Genomic DNA, 18,596 nt, shown 5'->3' on the forward strand with positions numbered 1-18,596 from the left:
AATGTAAATGTAAACATCTTCCTCCATTTCATAAAGTTGTACACATCTTCCTCCATTTCATAAAGTTGTACACATCTTCCTCCATTTCATTCAAATGTATACATATCTGTAATTAATGTGAGGCCTTTATGAGACATCATACTAAATAATTTGACTTGCTGGTCAAGGGAAATGCAAGTGTTACTTCTTTGAGTTGCTGAGTCAGAGGCGCTAAGCCTTGTGGGATATTAATGAATGTGAACTCAGCAACCGTAATTCCAAAACCGTCCCACTGTTGTAATAGTGTGATGCGTAACTTCTGACCCACGCTATGCTGAGTAAAGTAAAGGTTTTCTACCAAAACCAAAGTGTGGATGCAGTCACTTTTTAGAGCAGTCTAATCTTGTTAACCCAGAACTAAAATCTTGCATAATTAGGTTCTGGTCCGTACTTGTTAGAAACTGGGAGTTCCGGTTAGCGAAGTCTCCACCCTTGCAAAAGATACGAGTTAAGGAAACAAATCTGAATACATTATTTTGCTGAACTGTCCCATAACAATTAATGAGTCACTACCTTTAAAGGCACAGTACAGTTGCCGCCAAACAAAGTCACGTGTGAAAATAGTTCAGACTAAATCACTGGAAGCATTTAAAGGTTATACATGTAACATTTCTAGATGCAAGTCATACATGTAACATTTCTAGATGCAAATCATACATGTAACATTTCTACCTTCAAATAAAAAGGGGGGAGAGAGGAGTGGGAGAATGAGGGAGAGAGACGGAGGATAGAGAAGGAGGATAGAGAAGGGGGGGAGAGACGGAGGATAGAGAAGGGGGGAGAGAGACGGAGGTTAGAGAAGGGGGGAGAGAGACTGAGGATAGAGAAGGGGGAGAGAGACGGAGGATAGAGAAGGGGGAGAGAGACTGAGGATAGATAGGGGGGAGACAGAGGATAGAGAAGGGGGGAGACAGAGGATAGAGAGGGGGGAGACAGAGGATAGAGAAGGGGGGGACAGACAGAGGATAGAGAAGGGGGGGGGAGAGAGACGGAGGATAGAGAAGGGGGAGAGAGACTGAGGATAGAGAAGGGGGAGAGAGACGGAGGATAGAGAAGGGGGGAGAGAGACGGAGGATAGAGAAGGGGGGAGACAGAGGATAGAGAAGGGGGGGAGAGAGGCGGAGGATAGAGAAGGGGGGAGAGAGACGGAGGATAGAGAAGGGGGGAGAGAGACGGAGGTTAGAGAAGGGGGGAGAGAGACTGAGGATAGAGAAGGGGGAGAGAGACGGAGGATAGAGAAGGGGGGAGAGAGACTGAGGATAGAGAGGGGGGAGAGAGACGGAGGATAGAGAGACAGAGGATAGAGAAGTGGGGAGAGAGACGGAGGAAGAGAGACAGGGGGGAGAGAGACGGAGGATAGAGAAGGGGGGAGAGAGACGGAGGATAGAGAAGGGGGGAGAGAGAGGAAGTTAAAGCTTGGTCGCAAATGGGTCTTCCAAATGGACAATGACCCCAAGCATACTTCCAAAGTTGTGGCAAAATGGCTTAAGGACAACAAAGTCCAGGTAATGGAGTGGCCATCACAAAGCCCTGACCTCAATCCTGTAGAACATTTGTGGGCAGACCTGAAAAGCGTGTGCGAGCAAGGAGGCCTACAAACCTGACTCAGTTACACCAGCTCTGTCAGGAGGAATGGGCCAAAATTCACCCAACTTATTGTGGGAAGCTACCCGACATGTTTGACCCAAGTTAACCAATTTAAAGGCAATGCTACCAAATACTAATTGAGTGTATGTAAAGTTCTGACCCACTGGGAATGTGATGAAAGAAATACAAGTTGAAATAAATAATTCTCTCTACTATTATTCTGACATTTCACATTCTTAAAAAAAAGTGGTGATCCTAACTGACCTAAGACAGGGAAGTTTTACTAGGATTAAATATCAGGAACTGTGAAAAACTGAGTTAAAATGTATTTGGCTAAGGTGTATGTAAACTTCCGACTTCAACTGTATGTATTCTGTATGAACCTTTGGACGTACCGGTACCTCCAGCGCTCTCTCCTGCCTCACGTTCGGCCCCTGTCCCTGGTGATGTACCCCAGGCCCCCTTGTATCCACCCCAGGCTTCTGTCCCTGGTGGGGTGAAGACCAGAAGAGGGTGATGTCCTTCCTGCCTCCAAGACCAGAAGAGGGTGATGTCCTTCCTGCCTCCAAGGCCTGCCTCAAAGTGCTGAGGTGAGTTTTTTTTAAATAATAAATGAGAAGCTTAGAAATGGTAATTGAATATTTGCTCATGTTTGGTCAACTATTAGTATTTTAACTCTCTCCCTCTCTCTCTCTCAAATGGAGCTGGTGAGTCCAGAGAGCTGGCGGTCAACTCTCAACAAGAAGCAGCAGCAGTGGATTGACCGGACGCTGTTTACCAGGAGCCGCCTACAGAGCTCACAGTTCATCACTGTCCTTGCCCTGGTGGGGTGAAGACCAGAAGAGGGTGATGTCCTTCCTGCCTCCAAGACCAGAAGAGGGTGATGTCCTTCCTGCCTCCAAGACCAGAAGAGGGTGATGTCCTTCCTGCCTCCAAGACCAGAAGAGGGTGATGTCCTTCCTGCCTCCAAGACCAGAAGAGGGTGATGTCCTTCCTGCCTCCAAGACCTGCCTCAGAAAGTGCTGGGGTGAGTTTTTCCATAATTAATGAGAAGCTTAGAAATGCTATTTTTATATTTTCTTCTCTCATGATCTATCAATGCCACTGGGTAAACATTATCTAACTAAATGATGAACTTTTCTGTGATGATATCTGGGAGAAGATGCGTCCTGTCTGGTATAATTAGTGGTCAAGACTGGACCAGGAGGGTTGGGTTGGATAAACTCCTCAGTATGTGGCACAGATGTGACTATTTAGCATGGGTAACAGTCAATCATCCCTATTGGCTGTGTGTTCCTGTTAAGATAATTTATTAACGAACTATTTCAGTGTCTCTGTGCGTCTCCCAAAAGGTCGTAAGGCTTTTGGATCAGAAACGGACAGAGCTCCCAGTCTGCAATAGTCAGAGATCTTTATTCATTGAGAATTCTGTTATCACAATTTCAGAGTGCATCTTTTATACACACACGTCATACTAAAATCCCACCCCGTTCTAGGCGGGCTGTATGTTTCCACTGTACATGGGTTTAGCTCATGTTTTCCTCTGCTCTACTGACCATCAGGACACACACACACACACACACACACACACACACACACACACACACACACACACACACACACACATACACATACACACATGTTCTTATCATAGTCTACTCCCTGCTCGGGCAGGCTGCATTCCTCAGTTATCGCTGTTCTCACAATATCCTGCAACATATTTCATCTCTTCCAAGCCTAACGGTTTCTCTTCTTCTTCCCACTCACAGACAGCAACACAATGTAATCTCAACTTGCCCTATGCTCACACATGACCAGGTAGTAGATTCTAACACATCTCACACAGTTTCGGATTGTATTAATTAGTCACTACCAAGAAAGTACTAATCATACTTAAAACAAGAACATTTCACAACTCTATTTAAGGGTGGAATATTTAGTCATTACTTTTAACCTGTATATATATTTTAATTTCTATATCAGTTCCTCATTCTAAAGTAGAACCGTAATTTTACTTGCAGAAATATTTTCCAGAAATGACCTCATTGGACAGAAAATGGCACTCCTCCCCACACTCATGAGTTAACGCAGATAATGTTTCCCTGAAACAAAGGATTTCTGTAGTTTCATGAAATAAGACATTGATTCATATTATATCATACATCATACAAGCCAACATTCAAGGCAACACTTTTTGTAAATAATTATCAAATAAATGTCCACACCTTTAAATACCAAATAGAAAGGTAATTTTACATGAAGTAAAATTGTGTGATCTGCTTCAGTTCTTTAACATTTTTATGGTAGTTGAAGAAGTTACAAATGTTTTACTTTAGCAAAGTAGTCACTTTAAATATTATACATGAAGGTAGGGTAGACCGGGGAACATACAGTGGGGAAAAAAAGTATTTAGTCAGCCACCAATTGTGCAAGTTCTCCCACTTAAAATGATGAGAGAGGCCTGTAATTTTCATCATAGGTACATGTCAACTATGACAGACAAAATGAGATTTCTTCCCCCAGAGAATCACATTGTAGGATTTTTAATGAATTTATTTGCAAATTATGGTGGTAAATAAGTATTTGGTCAATAACAAAAGTTTCTCAATACTTTGTTATATACCCTTTGTTGGCAATGACACAGGTCAAACGTTTTCTGTAAGTCTTCACAAGGTTTTCACACACTGTTGCTGGTATTTTGGCCCATTCCTCCATGCAGATCTCCTCTAGAGCAGTGATGTTTTGGGGCTGTCGCTGGGCAACACGGACTTTTAACTCCCTCCAAAGATTTTCTTTGGGGTTGTGATCTGGAGACTGGCTAGGCCACTCCAGGACCTTGAAATGCTTCTTACGAAGCCACTCCTTCGTTGCCCGGGAGGTGTGTTTGGGATCATTGTCATGCTAAAAGACCCAGCCACGTTTCATCTTCAATGCCCTTGCTGATGGAAGGAGGTTTTCACTCAAAATCTCACGATACATGGCCCCATTCATTCTTTCCTTTACACGGATCAGTCGTCCTGGTCCCTTTGCAGAAAAACAGCCCCAAAGCATGAAGTTTCCACCCCCATGCTTCACAGTAGGTATGGTGTTCTTTGGATGCAACTCAGCATTCTTTGTCCTCCAAACACGATGAGTTGAGTTTTTACCAAAAAAGTTATATTTTGGTTTCATCTGACCATATGACATTCTCCCAAACTTCAGACGGGCCTGGACATGTACTGGCTTAAGCAGGGGGACACGTCTCGCAATGCAGGATTTGAGTCCCTGGCGGAGTAGTGTGTTACTGATGGTAGGCTTTGTTACTTTGGTCCCAGCTCTCTGCAGGTCATTCACTAGGTCCCCCCGTGTGGTTCTGGGATTTTTGCTCACCGTTCTTGTGATCATTTTGACCCCACGGGTTGAGATCTTGCGTGGAGCCCCAGATCGAGGGAGATTATCTTGTATGTCTTCCATTTCCTAATAATTGCTCCCACAGTTGATTTCTTCAAACCAAGCTGCTTACCTATTGCAGATTCAGTCTTCCCAGCCTGGTGCAGGTCTACAATTTTGTTTCTGGTGTCCTTTGACAGCTCTTTGGTCTTGACCATAGTGGAGTTTGGAGTGTGACTGTTTGAGGTTGTGGACAGGTGTCTTTTATACTGATAACAAGTTCAAACAGGTGCCATTAATACAGGTAACGAGTGGAGGACAGAGGAGCCTCTTAAAGAAGTTGTTACAGGTCTGTGAGAGCCAGAAATCTTGCTTGTTTGTAGGTGACCAAATACTTATTTTCCACCATAATTTGCAAATAAATTCATTAAAAATCCTACAATGTGATTTTCTGGATTTTATTTTCTCAATTTGTCTGTCATAGTTGACGTGTACCTATGATGAAAATGACAGGCCTCTCTCATCTTTTTAAGTGGGAGAACTTGCACAATTGGTGGCTGACTAAATACTTTTTTTCCCCACTGTACGTAGTGTGTAATGGTTTCGAGATAAAAATGTTTTTTGCATAACAATATTATTCATCTAACTTAAATAATATTGTCATAATAAGCAAAAGCCTAAAAGTGTTACTTTGTTCCCCAGTCTCCCCTACTCTTACTGAGAAAAGGCCTCCTCAACTGGAGAATCTACAGCTGCTGAGGTGTTAATCAGCCCAGTGCTGCTCTGACCACAGTGTTGTTAGGAAGCACATTTTCTAACACTACATACACAGCCTTGTCAACTTTAACTGTGAACTACTTCTATTACTGGAAATAAACTCAGCAGTGTTCAGACCACAGAATACACCAACATAAACAACACCAGTAAATTAAACATCCAAGAGAGACGGAGGAAGAGAGATGGAGGATAGAGACGGGGGAGAGAGACGGAGGATAGAGAAGGAGGAAGAGAGAAGGAGGAAGAGAGAAGGGGGAGAGAGACGGGGAAGAGAGACGGGGGATAGAGAAGGAGGAAGAGAGATGGAGGAAGAGAGATGGAGGATAGAGAAGGGGGAGAGAGACGGAGGATAGAGAAGGAGGAAGAGATGGAGGATAGAGAAGGAGGAAGAGATGGAGGATAGAGAAGGGGTGAGAGAGACGGAGGATAGAGAAGGAGGAAGAGAGACTGAGGATAGAGAAGGGGGGAGAGAGACGGAGGATAGAGAAGGGGGGAGAGAGACGGAGGAAGAGACGGAGGATAGAGAAGGAGAGAGAGAGATGGAGGAAGGGAGACGGAGGCTAGAGAAGGGGGAGAGAGACGGAGGATAGAGAAGAAGGAAGAGAGACTGGGGGGAGAGAGTCAGAGGATAGAGAAGGGGAGAGAGAGACGGAGGATAGAGAAGGGGGGAGAGAGATGGAGGATGAGAGATGGAGGATAGAGAAGGGGGGAGAGAGACGGAGGATAGAGAAGGGGGGAGAGAGACGGAGGATAGAGAAGGAGGAAGAGAGATGGAGGATAGAGAAGGTGGGTGGAACATTTAGTCATTACTTTTAACCTGTATATACAGTGGGGAGAACAAGTATTTGATACACTGCCGATTTTGCAGGTTTTCCTACTTACAAAGCATGTAGAGGTCTGTAATTTATATCATAGGTACACTTCAACTGTGAGAGACGGAATCTAAAACAAAAATCCAGAAAATCATATTGTATGATTTTTAAGTAATTAATTTGCATTTTATTGCATGACATAAGTATTTGATACATCAGAAAAGCAGAACTTAATATTTGGTACAGAAACCTTTGTTTGCAATTACAGAGATCATACTTTTCCTGTAGGTCTTGACCAGGTTTGCACACACTGCAGCAGGGATTTTGGCCCACTCCTCCATACAGACCTTCTCCAGATCCTTCAGGTTTCGGGGCTGTCGCTGGGCAATATGGACTTTCAGCTCCCTCCAAAGATTTTCTATTGGCTTCAGGTCTGGAGACTGGCTAGGCCACTCCAGGACCTTGAGATGGTTCTTACGGAGCCACTCCTTAGTTGCCCTGGCTGTGTGTTTCGGGTCGTTGTCATGCTGGAAGACCCAGCCACGACCCATCTTCAATGCTCTTACTGAGGGAAGGAGGTTGTTGGCCAAGATCCCGCGATACATGGCCCATCCATCCTCCCCTCAATACGGTGCAGTCGTCCTGTCCCCTTTGCAGAAAAGCATCCCCAAATAATGATGTTTCCACCTCCATGCTTCACGGTTGGGATGGTGTTCTTGGGGTTGTACTTATCCTTCTTCTTCCTCCAAACACGGCGAGTGGAGTTTAGACCAAAAAGCTCTATTTTTGTCTCATCAGACCACATGACCTTCTACCATTCCTCCTCTGGATCATCCAGATGGTCATTGGCAAACTTCAGACGGGCCTTGACATGCGCTGGCTTGAGCAGGGGGACCTTGCGTGCTCTGCAGGATTTTAATCCATGACGGCGTAGTGTGTTACTAATGGTTTTCTTTGAGACTGTGGTCCCAGCTCTCTTCAGGTCATTGACCAGGTCCTGCCGTATAGTTCTGGGCTGATCCCTCACCTTCCTCATGATCATTGATGCCCCACGACGTGAGATCTTGCATGGAGCCCCAGACCGAAGGTGATTGACCGTCATCTTGAACTTCTTCCATTTTCTAATAATTGCGCCAACAGTTGTTGCCTTCTCACCAAGCTGCTTGCCTATTGTCCTGTAGCCCATCCCATCCTTGTGCAGGTCTACAATTTTATCCCTGATGTCCTTACACAGCTCTCTGGTCTTGGCCATTGTGGAGAGGTTGGAGTCTGTTTGATTGAGTGTGTGGACAGGTGTCTTTTTATACAGGTAACAAGTTCAAAAAGGTGCAGTTAATACAGGTAATGAGTGGAGAACAGGAGGGCTTCTTAAAGAAAAACTAACAGGTCTGTGAGAGCCGGAATTCTTACTGGTTGGTAGGTGATCAAATACTTATGTCATGCAATAAAATGCAAATTAATTACTTAAAAATCATACAATGTGATTTTCTGGATTTTTGTTTTAGATTCCGTCTCTCACAGTTGAAGTGTACCTATGATAAAAAATTACAGACCTCTACATGCTTTGTAAGTAGGAAAAACTGCAAAATTGGCAGTGTATCAAATACTTGTTCTCCCCACTGTATATTTTAATTTCTATATCAGTTCCCCATTCTAAAGTAGAACCGTAATTTTACTTGCAGAAATATTGTCCAGAAATGACCTCATTGGACAGAAAGGGGCACTCCTCCCCACAGTCATGAGTTAACGCAGATAATGTTTCCCTGAAACAAAGGATTTCTGTAGTTTCATGAAATAAGACAGATTCGTGCAAGTTCTCCCACTTAAAAAGATGAGAGAGGCCTGTAATTTTCATCATAGGTACACGTCAACTATGACAGACAAAATGAGGAGAAAAAATCCAGAAAATCACATTGTGGGATTTTTAATGTATTTATTTGCAAATGATGATGGAAAATAAGTATTTGGTCAATAACAAAAGTTTCTCAATACTTTGTTATATACCCTTTGTTGGCAATGACACAGGTCAAACGTTTTCTGTAAGTCTTCACAAGGTTTTCACCCACTGTTGCTGGTATTTTGGCCCATTCCTCTATGCAGATCTCCTCTAGAGCAGTGATGTTTTGGGGCTGTCGTTGGGCAACACGGACTTTCAACTCCCTCCAAAGATTTTCTATGGGGTTGAGATCTGGAGACTGGCTAGGCCACTCCAGGACCTTGAAATGCTTCTTACGAAGCCACTCCTTCGTTGCCCGGGCGGTGTGTTTGGGATCATTGTCATGCTGAAAGGCCCAGCCACGTTTCATCTTCAATGCCCTTGCTGATGGAAGGAGGTTTTCACTCAAAATCTCACGATACATGGCCCCATTCATTCTTTCCTTTACACGGATCAGTCGTCCTGGTCCCTTTGCAGAAAAACAGCCCCAAAGCATGATGTTTCCACCCCCATGCTTCACAGTAGGTATGGTGTTCTTTGGATGCAACTCAGCATTCTTTGTCCTCCAAACACGACGAGTTGAGTTTTTACCAAAAAGTTCTATTTTGGTTTCATCTGACCATATGACATTCTCCCAATCCTCTTCTGGATCATCCAAATGCACTCTAGCAAACTTCAGACGGGCCTGGACATGTACTGGCTTAAGCAGGGGGACACGTCTGGCACTGCAGGATTTGAGTCCCTGGCGGCGTAGTGTGTTACTGATGGTAGGCTTTGTTACTTTGGTCCCAGCTCTCTGCAGGTCATTCACTAGGTCCCCCCGTGTGGTTCTGGGATTTTTGCTCACCGTTCTTGTGATCATTTTGACCCCACGGGGTGAGATCTTGCGTGGAGCCCCAGATCGAGGGAGATTATCAGTGGTCTTGTATGTCTTCCATTTCCTAATAATTGCTCCCACAGTTGATTTCTTCAAACCAAGCTGCTTACCTATTGCAGATTCAGTCTTCCCAGCCTGGTGCAGGTCTACAATTTTGTTTCTGGTGTCCTTTGACAGCTCTCTGGTCTTGGCCATAGTGGAGTTTGGAGTGTGACTGTTTGAGGTTGTGGACAGGTGTCTTTTATACTGATAACAAGTTCAAACAGGTGCCATTAATACAGGTAACGAGTGGAGGACAGAGCCTCTTAAAGAAGAAGTTACAGGTCTGAGAGCCAGAAATCTTGCTTGTTTGTAGGTGACCAAATACTTATTTTCCACCATAATTTGCAAATAAATTCATAAAAAATCCTACAACGTGATTTTCTGGATATTTTTTTCTCAATTTGTCTGTCATAGTTGACGTGTACCTATGATGAAAATTACAGGCCTCTCTCATCTTTTTAAGTGGGAGAACTTGCACAATTGGTGGCTGACTAAATACTTTTTTCCCCCACTGTATATCATACGTCATACAAGCCAACATTCATGGCAACACTTTATGTAAATAATTATCAAATAAATGTCCACACCTTTAAATACCAAATAGAAAGGTAATTTTACATGAAGTAAAATTGTGTGACCTGCTTCAGTTCTTTAAAATGTTTATGGTAGTTGAAGAAGTTACAAATGTTTTACTTTAGCAAATCAGTCACTTTAAATATTCTACATGAAGGTAGGGTAGCCTGGGGAACATAGTAACACAGGGTCAGTTGTAACCGCTAAATAACTCCAATTAGAAACCACTTAAAGCTCTTATTCAAGGTGCTAATGCTTGGTTAGTGTCTCTACATGCCCAAGAGGTTTTGTTTAAATCCATTAATTACTTTTAGTTAATTACTTTTAGTTTTATTGACAAAAAAAGTGGTTTGAGGCCCTAAAGTAAATATACTTGCCGCCTCTCCTTTTTTTAAATGATTGATCTGTGGAACATTCACCTACTGGGTCAATTGTAACATTTAATGTCCGCCACTTTTGGTTGAATTGTAAACGACTGGTATATCCTAGGAACATACTTAGTGTGTAATCGTAGCCTAGATATGTATGTTTTTTGCATAACAATATTATTAATCTATCTCAAACAATATTTTCATTATAAACTAAAGCCTAAAAGTGTTACTTTGTTCCCCAGTCTCCCCTACTCTTACTGAGAAAAGGCCTCCTCAACTGAAGAATCTACAGCTGCTGAGGTGTTAATCAGCCCAGTGCTGCTCTGACCACAGTGTTGTTAGGAAGCACATTTTCTAACACTACATACACAGCCTTGTCAACTCTAACTGTGAACTACTTCTATTACTGGAAATAAACTCAGCAGTGTTCAGACCACAGAATACACCAACATAAACAACACCAGTAAATTAAACATCCATTATATGCCATTTTCTGGATTCCAGTAAGTGTGTTAGAGGAGGAGTTTATGCAAATAAACCCTTTCTCTCTTTCCACCTGAAGGAGGAGTCTCTGAAAACCTATTTAAAGCAGTCTGTCTTGTCTCAGCTCAGCAGGCTCCAGTCTACCAACTGGTCTCTGAAAACCTATTTAAAGCAGTCTGTCTTGTCTCAGCTCAGCAGGCTCCAGTCTACCAACTGGTCTCTGTAACTTCATCTTTGTCTCTGTGGTGTCCAGTCTTCAGGTGATGATGGGGGTATTGAATTATCTCTCTACTCTCCTCCTCCTCTCTCTCCTTCCTCCCTCTCTCTCTCATGTAGTGGGAAAGTTCAGTGATGTTCCAGAGTGCAGTGATTTCTTCCTGGATCGGACAACTCCAAATCTCCCGGGTATTTTGGTTAATGGGACAGTCCTGAACCTGGAACAGGACCCGGACCGCTACAAACCAATTTGCCAGAAGTACATTAACAGATACAGGTTTGCAACTCTCTACGACACGACCAACAAGATCCCTGTGTTCTCAGCCTACATCTTCACTGGTCCTCCTCCTAAAGGCAGACCAAATCCACCCTGGATGATCGAGCCCCAGGTAGGCTTAATTTTTTGTCATATAACATAACATTTGTATTTGTTTACTGGTATAGACATTCAGTATCTTTGAGACACGAATGCACCTTTTGGTGCAACCATGTTCAGCTTAAGGTTGGATTGTGAAATTGTGAATATTTGAATGAGTTAATGTATGAACTTTTTAAAGAGTTAATGTATGAACTTTTTAAAGAGTTAATGTATTAACGTTTTAAAGAGTTAATGTATGACTGATGTTTCTGCAGCTGGAAGATATAACAAACCTACCTGACATGAAGGTGGATAAAAACGTCATAAACCAGGCTGCGGAAGCGGACTACAATGTAAAAAATAAAACCATAGACAGAGGTCATATATTCCCATGTTCGTATGCGCCTGATGAGGATACCAATAAGTCCACTTTCACCATGACAAACGCTGTTCCCCAGGAAAGATCCTTCAACCGAATCAGCTGGTGTACAATGGAGTGCAGAGTCAAAATAAAGCTTATGACGGACTGTCTTGATAGCAACGGGAAGATAAAGGCCTATGTGGTGACTGGAGCAGTGCCCAGTACGAACAACAAACTGAACGACCAAGTGAACATCCCATCTCTCCTGTGGACAGCCTACTGCTGTTACAACAGCAACCAGAGACAGTGGGTGGCCGAAGCACACTGGGGTGAGAACAAAAAGTATGTAAAGGGGGAAAGATTGCCCTCAAACACCTTGGTAGGCCTGTATAATATGCTGAGCGAGCACTACAAAGGTGGTGTCAAGGTGTTCCCAGATTATTGTCAGAATGGAAAACAGGATGATACAGGGAGGAGCGGAGAAATGAGCGGAGAGTTAGAGGGGAGCAGAAAGAGGCCAAGACTAACAGCTGATATTCCGACAGCGCTTCGCCTCGTGGGTGGGGATGTACATGATCACTGTGTCTATGATGATGATTGTGTCTGTTCCTCTGTGGGGATCAAAGGTCATTACCTACCTGTTGTATTGTTTTCTGTGCTGGTGATGAGGATGTTGTAACGCGTGACTCCGTCAGGCCAAGTAGGTAATAATGGTCCTGGTTTAATCTGACCTGAGTTTCAATACTTTCTGACCAATCAGCACAGTACTGTTCTACCATGCTTAATGTAGAACGACTCCATCTATTATTTGTAATGTTATTTCTCTTGTTAAAAGGCTGATTTGGTTTTGGGTGTTGAGATTAGATTTGACCTGACCTGACCTGAAATTCAAGCTGTGATAAACATCATACATGATAATTCAAGAATATATATATATCATGTTAATCTCAGGATCAACTTCATACAAATGTATTTTGAAACAAATCTTTAAAATAATGGGTGTGTTTACATGCTTAGACTAGACTCATTTTGATTACAATATAATTTGTGAATGTATGTTTCATCCTTCTCATTAACAATAATTAAAGAACATTTGAGTGTGTCTGTGTGTGTTGTGAAAAAGAGATTGCACCTTTTGTAAGCAACAGGTAGTGGACATTAACCTGCTACCCTGGTAGTGAGGATCTGCTCTGTCTTCATGTCTTCCACTGAAGTGTAGAAAAATCTGTTTGATTTATTGAATGATTGATAGCAGCTCAACAATGAGACTCTTTGTTGTCTTTGGACTTGGAAAAAAGGGGAATATTAAAATGTGTTTTTCCTGGTTCAAGTGAGGCTGAACAAGGAATGAAAACTCCCCTGTTGGATATAATTTGATCATTGTTAGACAATGTGAGATTTTTACAGTACACAAAGCATGTCCCTAATCAATCGAAAGCGAATGATCAGATTTCAAGAATTATTACGTTAAAAACCAGCAATGACAAAGCAAGTTAGAATGTTGGCTTCCATCCTTCTCTCTATATTTCCCCACTCAATCTTTTCTTTCTCTCTCTCTCTCTCTCTCTCTCTCTCTCTCTCACTCACTCAAATTAGGCTGTTTTTACACAGGCACATATCTTTTGACCAATCATATCAGATATTTTCACATCTGCTCTTTTTAAGAGCTGATCTGATTGGTCAAAATACCAATGAGTGTAAAAATGATCAGAATTGGGCTGTCCATGTAAATGCAGCCCTAGTGTTCTACACACAGTTCACCAGGGGTACGTTCAGTTCGCTTGAACGTTTGCTACGTTACGGAATGGTTGGAACTGAACGACACGTTTTCTCAAAACTTTCTTGTACTGTCTTGAACAGACTTTGAGATACATTTGCTCCGTTCGGTGGGTGTGCCGGTGTGGCTTGAATCATTGAGTGACGTATTTAAAGGGCAACAGTGTATTTTGAACCCACAACCCAACCGTTCCCCGTTTTCTCAACTGGTTGTTCAGTCCAGCACCATTTCTATTCAACTGAACGCTCCATTACATTTTCATTAACTGAACGTTCTATTACGTTTTTATGTCCTGAACGCAGCCCTGCATTGTCAGCCTGGTTTCAGTTTTCAAGCTTCCACCGTCACATGCTGCATTATAAAAATCACCTTTATAATAAAGTATTTGCAGGTTAACAATGTGACCATTAGCCAAGATTCGGGACGAGATTCACTAACAGTAGTGGAAAGCACCTCCGCCACTCGTTGGGCCCAATGCTGTGTTGCTTGATAGACTAGTGGGCCAGTACGCCTACGTTGAAGAAACGTATCTGATATAGCCTATAGCCCAGGCATACTCTATATCGTACGCCTACATTGAAGGCAGGTAGCTTAGTGGTTAAGAGTGTTGTGCCAGTAACCGAAAGGTTGCTGGTTCTAATCCCTGAGCCGACTAGGTGAAAAATCTGTTGATGTGCCCTTGAGCAAGGCACTTAACCCTAGTTGCTCTGGATAAGAGTGTCTGCTAAATGACTAAAATGTATCTGATATAGCCCAGGCATACTCTATATTGTATGCCTATATGTTTAACATGGGCAGGAGCAGGCTTGTGAGCCGAGAATGACATGTTCCTTATTTGATATTTTTCGCATTACCTTTTCACCAAGTTTAGAATTATAAACTAATAGAAAATAGAAGTGGAAGACAATTGCGAACACTGCTCCAGATCACTTGATATTCACTCACAGAGAGAGAGAGAGAGAGCGAGAGAGGAGAGAGAGAGAGAGAGAGAGGAGAGAGGAGAGAGAGAGAGGAGAGAGGAGAGAGAGGGAGAGACGGAGAGAGAGAGAGAGAGAGAGAGAGGGGGGAGAGAGGGGGAGAGAGAGAGAGAGAGAGAGAGATTGAGTTTTTATAAAACCTTTATTTTATACTCAAGCGTTAACATAAATAATGGCACACTGCCTTTTCAGAAATGAAAAAACATGTAATTCCTCAATAAAATTAAATAAAAATACAAAAGAACATATACATTCAACTCATTTCATCAACAAAAAATAGTTTCCCCTCCTCCACAAAACAAACCGCTCTTTCGTAAGCCCACTTCTCCTCAAACAATGGGAGATCTTTTACAGCTCAGAAGAACTCAAAATCCACTTTTATTCTTGCTTTCACTAATCCTTTAAAAACACATCTTACATCCTACCCATATCCCGTTTCTATCTTATGTTTCCTACTCAGAAAAATGGACATCTTAGCTTGTCCCAAAATAAAATTTAACAGTTGACATTTTCTTTTCTGATGCTTACTATATTGAAACCCCAAAATAAAAACAGTGTTATTGAAAATTTCCCCTACAGCTTTAAACAAAGTTTAAAGACTCCAGCATTTCCAAGAGAGGTTTTATCCTCTCACACTCCATAAAACAGTGAAAAATGGTTTCTCTTATATTACAAAAAGGGCATCCATCTCCAACATCTGAGTTAATAACAGATACAAAAGCATTAACTGCAATGATGCCATGCAAAACCCTCCATTGCATATCCCCAGTACCCTTTTGTAACGGTGGCTTGTACAGTGCTCTCCATGCTGGCTTTACCTTGTCATCAATGCCCAATTTTACCCTCCATGGAGTGTCTTTTCTATTTTTCAATGTATCTTTATTCAAAACCTTGACACACCCCCTGTATAAGTCTTTCCCATTCACCTCATCCAAACCCACCTCTTCCAACCCTCTCAAATCCAGTAATAACGCCTTTCTTTCTGACTCTGGGATATTGGGTGTAATCCCTAGTCTTGGAAATGAGACGTTTTCATCTTGTACCTTCTTCTTGTGACTATTCAGCATACCCCACTCTTCTGCTGACAGAGCCTTCCTGCAGCTTCCCAGCAGTTGTCCGACAATCCTTTCCGACCTCACCCCCAAATGTTCAGCCACCCGTCTTCCGTCCATTAAGGCGGGCCCAGCCATGGCCATTAACTGTTTTAAGGTGATGATTTTGCCCTTCACCAGAATCTTGGAGAAATATGGAACAGCTGCAGTTGTACAATCCAGTCTTGCCCCGTACACCAGAGGTTCCTACAACAGCCAATGCGCTGACTCCGCTGAAGTGCGTCTGGACACCTTCATTATGCTCCACACCCTAAGAAGGCCTCTGTAAAACGGAGGTACTCCCTCCCTAGAAATCTGGCTACTATCAACCAAAAATAAATCCTTCTTTAAACCTAATTCCACAACCTGCTGTAATACAAGACCTCGGTCCATAAAGCAACCTTTGAATAAACTGAAACCGGAAAGCAGCAGCCCTACTAGCAAGATGTACAAGACCTTGTCCCCCTCCTCTTTTGACAAATACAAAAAACATTTTGTGGAACCCAGTGATATTTATCCCAAAAAAAATCCACAATAATTGCCTGTATCCTAGCCAGAAGGCCAGATGGTGGCTCTAAAACTGACAACCGATGCCACAGTGCAGAGGCAACCACATTGTTAACTATAATAGTGCGTCCCCTATATGACATACGCGATAACAACCAACGTCATCTCCTCATCCTCCCTTCCACCATTTCAACCACCCCAATCCAATTTTTTTCCATTGTCCCCTCATCTCCTAGGTACACTCCAAGATACTTAAAACCTCCCTTACACCATTCCAGCCCCCTGGCAAAGCCATGATCCCTCCAGACCATTCTCCAATCTGTAAAGCACAACTTTTTTCCCAATTTACCTTTGCAGAGGATATGCCCCTAAAACGGTCAACCATTAGACTCAAACTATCCACCTCCGCTTGATTTTTCACTAAAACAACTACATCATCAGCATAGGCTGAGAGACGAATAGGAGGAATATCCTCTGAAAGGTACACCCCTTCAATGCGACTTCTAATGCTATTTAGTAGTGGCTCTATAGCAATGGCATATAACATTCCCGACAAAGAACATCCCTGCCTAATACCTCTACACACTTTAAAAGGAGCACTCAAACCACCGTTAACTTTCAATACACTTTCAATGTCACCATATATCACCTTTATCATGGCAATAAAACCAGAGCTGAACCCAAACGCCTCAAAAGTGTGCCATAAGTATTGATGTTCAACTCGGTCAAATGCCTTTTCCTGATCAATTGAAATTAGACCAGCATCCAACCCAATAGCCCTAGAGACGTCCAAAAATCACGAATCAGAGAAATGTTATCCCCTATCTGCCTGCCAGGAACACAGTAGGACTGGTCCGTATGTATGATTTGCCCCATCACCTCCCTCAGCCTGTTGGACAAAGCCTTGGACAGGATCTTATAATCAGTGCACAATAGAGCCACCGGCCTCCAGTTCTTCACCTCCCTAGGGTCACCCTTTTTGGGCAGTAGGGTGAGGACAGCCCTTCTGCAGCTTATTGGTAGTAACCCTCCGGTTAAACTATCATTAACTACTGCTAGCCAATCCTCTCCCAACATAGCCCAAAAATACTTTAAAAAGTCAACGGGAAGCCCATCAATGCCTGGTGCCCTTCCATTTTCCATGCCTTTTAATGCAGTTTATAGCTCCTGCAAAGACAGTGGTTGCTCTAGCTCAACTTGAGCTTCTGCAGCCACCTGTGGGAGCCCATCAAGGAACTGCTGTGTCACTGTTTTATCCTCTTTGTACTCACACTTGTAGAGCTCAGCATAGAACTATACTGCCCTCTTTCTAATTTCACTAGGGCTAGTGAGCTCCTGTCCAACAGCTGATTTGAGACAATGAATAATTTTTCTTTGTCCATTCTTTTTCTCTAAACCAAATAAAAATTTGGATGAGGCATCCATTTCAGGGATTCCCTGAAACTTACTTCTCACCAATGCCCCCTGTGCTCTGATACCCAGCAGGTCTGCCAATGTAGCTTTTTTTCCTCTTGAGGGCCTGAGTATGGCCTCGATCTCCTGTGGTCTCAACCAACGTCATGAGTTCCACTATTTCAGTCTCTAGGGCTTTCATTGATTTGGTGATATCCTTGGTGACATTCCTCGTGTATTGATTACATAATTGTTGAATCTGTATTTTCCCTATATCCCACCACTGTTGAAGGGATACAAAACTGGCCTTTTGAGACCTCCACCTCTCCCAGAAAAAACTAAAACATTTCCTGAAGTGAGCATCACTCAATAAAGTTATATTAAAATGCCAATATGCACTTTTGGATTTTACATCGTTAATGAACACCACCTCTGTTATTAAACAATGATCAGAAAATCCCACTGGGGTTATCACACTTGATTTACAGACCTGAGATTGATGCTCAAAACAATAAAACCTATCTAACCTGGCCATAGAGATGGTGTTCTCTCTCACATGTGCCCAGGTGTACTGTCTCGTGCCTCCATGTTGACTCCGCCAAATATCACACAGTTCATGTGTTACAATGAGGCGTTTTAAAAAACGCATTGAGGCTATATGAGGTTCTTTGTGATTTCTATCTAAATCACTGACTGTGCAGTTAAAATCCCCAGCAATAAATAAATAATCTTCATTATTACATTTCTCAATGGTATTTGATAATGTCTCTAAAAAACATACCCTCTCAACTGCCACCACTGGGGCATATACTATCGTGTCGCGTCTGCTGTTGGTGGCTTATTGCTGTCAATCAAAGAGTCCGCTTAGGCTGCACCGTGATTAGAGGCTTTTATTAATATCACACGTTTACAGCATAAGTTACAGACCCGCGGTGTCTGGAGAAGCACCTTCCCAAATTAATCTGAATGCTTCTGACCTCTTCTTCGTTTTTCCCCCAGTATATATAATCTCCCCAAGATGTGGGTGGCTCCCTCTACTGTCCAATCCCCT

At 42.8% G+C, this 18,596-nt stretch overlaps 1 protein-coding gene and 1 long non-coding RNA gene across 2 annotated transcripts in view; both read left to right on the forward strand.

The window, feature by feature from the left end:
• The window catches only part of LOC121559147, a 34,834-nt gene extending 32,304 nt beyond the window's left edge, over positions 1-2,530 (forward strand). Inside the window, exons 2-3 of the long non-coding RNA XR_006657959.1 lie at positions 2,084-2,216; positions 2,331-2,530. This is a non-coding gene — a long non-coding RNA (uncharacterized LOC121559147). The remainder of the gene's footprint in view (positions 1-2,083; positions 2,217-2,330) is intronic.
• Positions 2,531-10,163: 7,633 nt separating this feature from the next.
• On the forward strand, positions 10,164-16,541 carry LOC123482854 (endonuclease domain-containing 1 protein-like). Its single transcript, XM_045211798.1, has 5 exons — positions 10,164-10,169; positions 11,120-11,126; positions 11,293-11,471; positions 11,716-12,143; positions 16,511-16,541. The coding sequence occupies exons 1-5, from the start codon at positions 10,164-10,166 to the stop codon at positions 16,539-16,541; spliced, it is 651 nt and encodes a 216-aa protein (XP_045067733.1).
• The last annotated feature ends 2,055 nt before the right edge of the window (positions 16,542-18,596 follow it).

The sequence above is a fragment of the Coregonus clupeaformis genome, chromosome 39 (assembly GCF_020615455.1).
Source record: "Coregonus clupeaformis isolate EN_2021a chromosome 39, ASM2061545v1, whole genome shotgun sequence".
In the NCBI taxonomy this organism is placed as follows: Eukaryota; Metazoa; Chordata; class Actinopteri; order Salmoniformes; family Salmonidae; genus Coregonus; species Coregonus clupeaformis.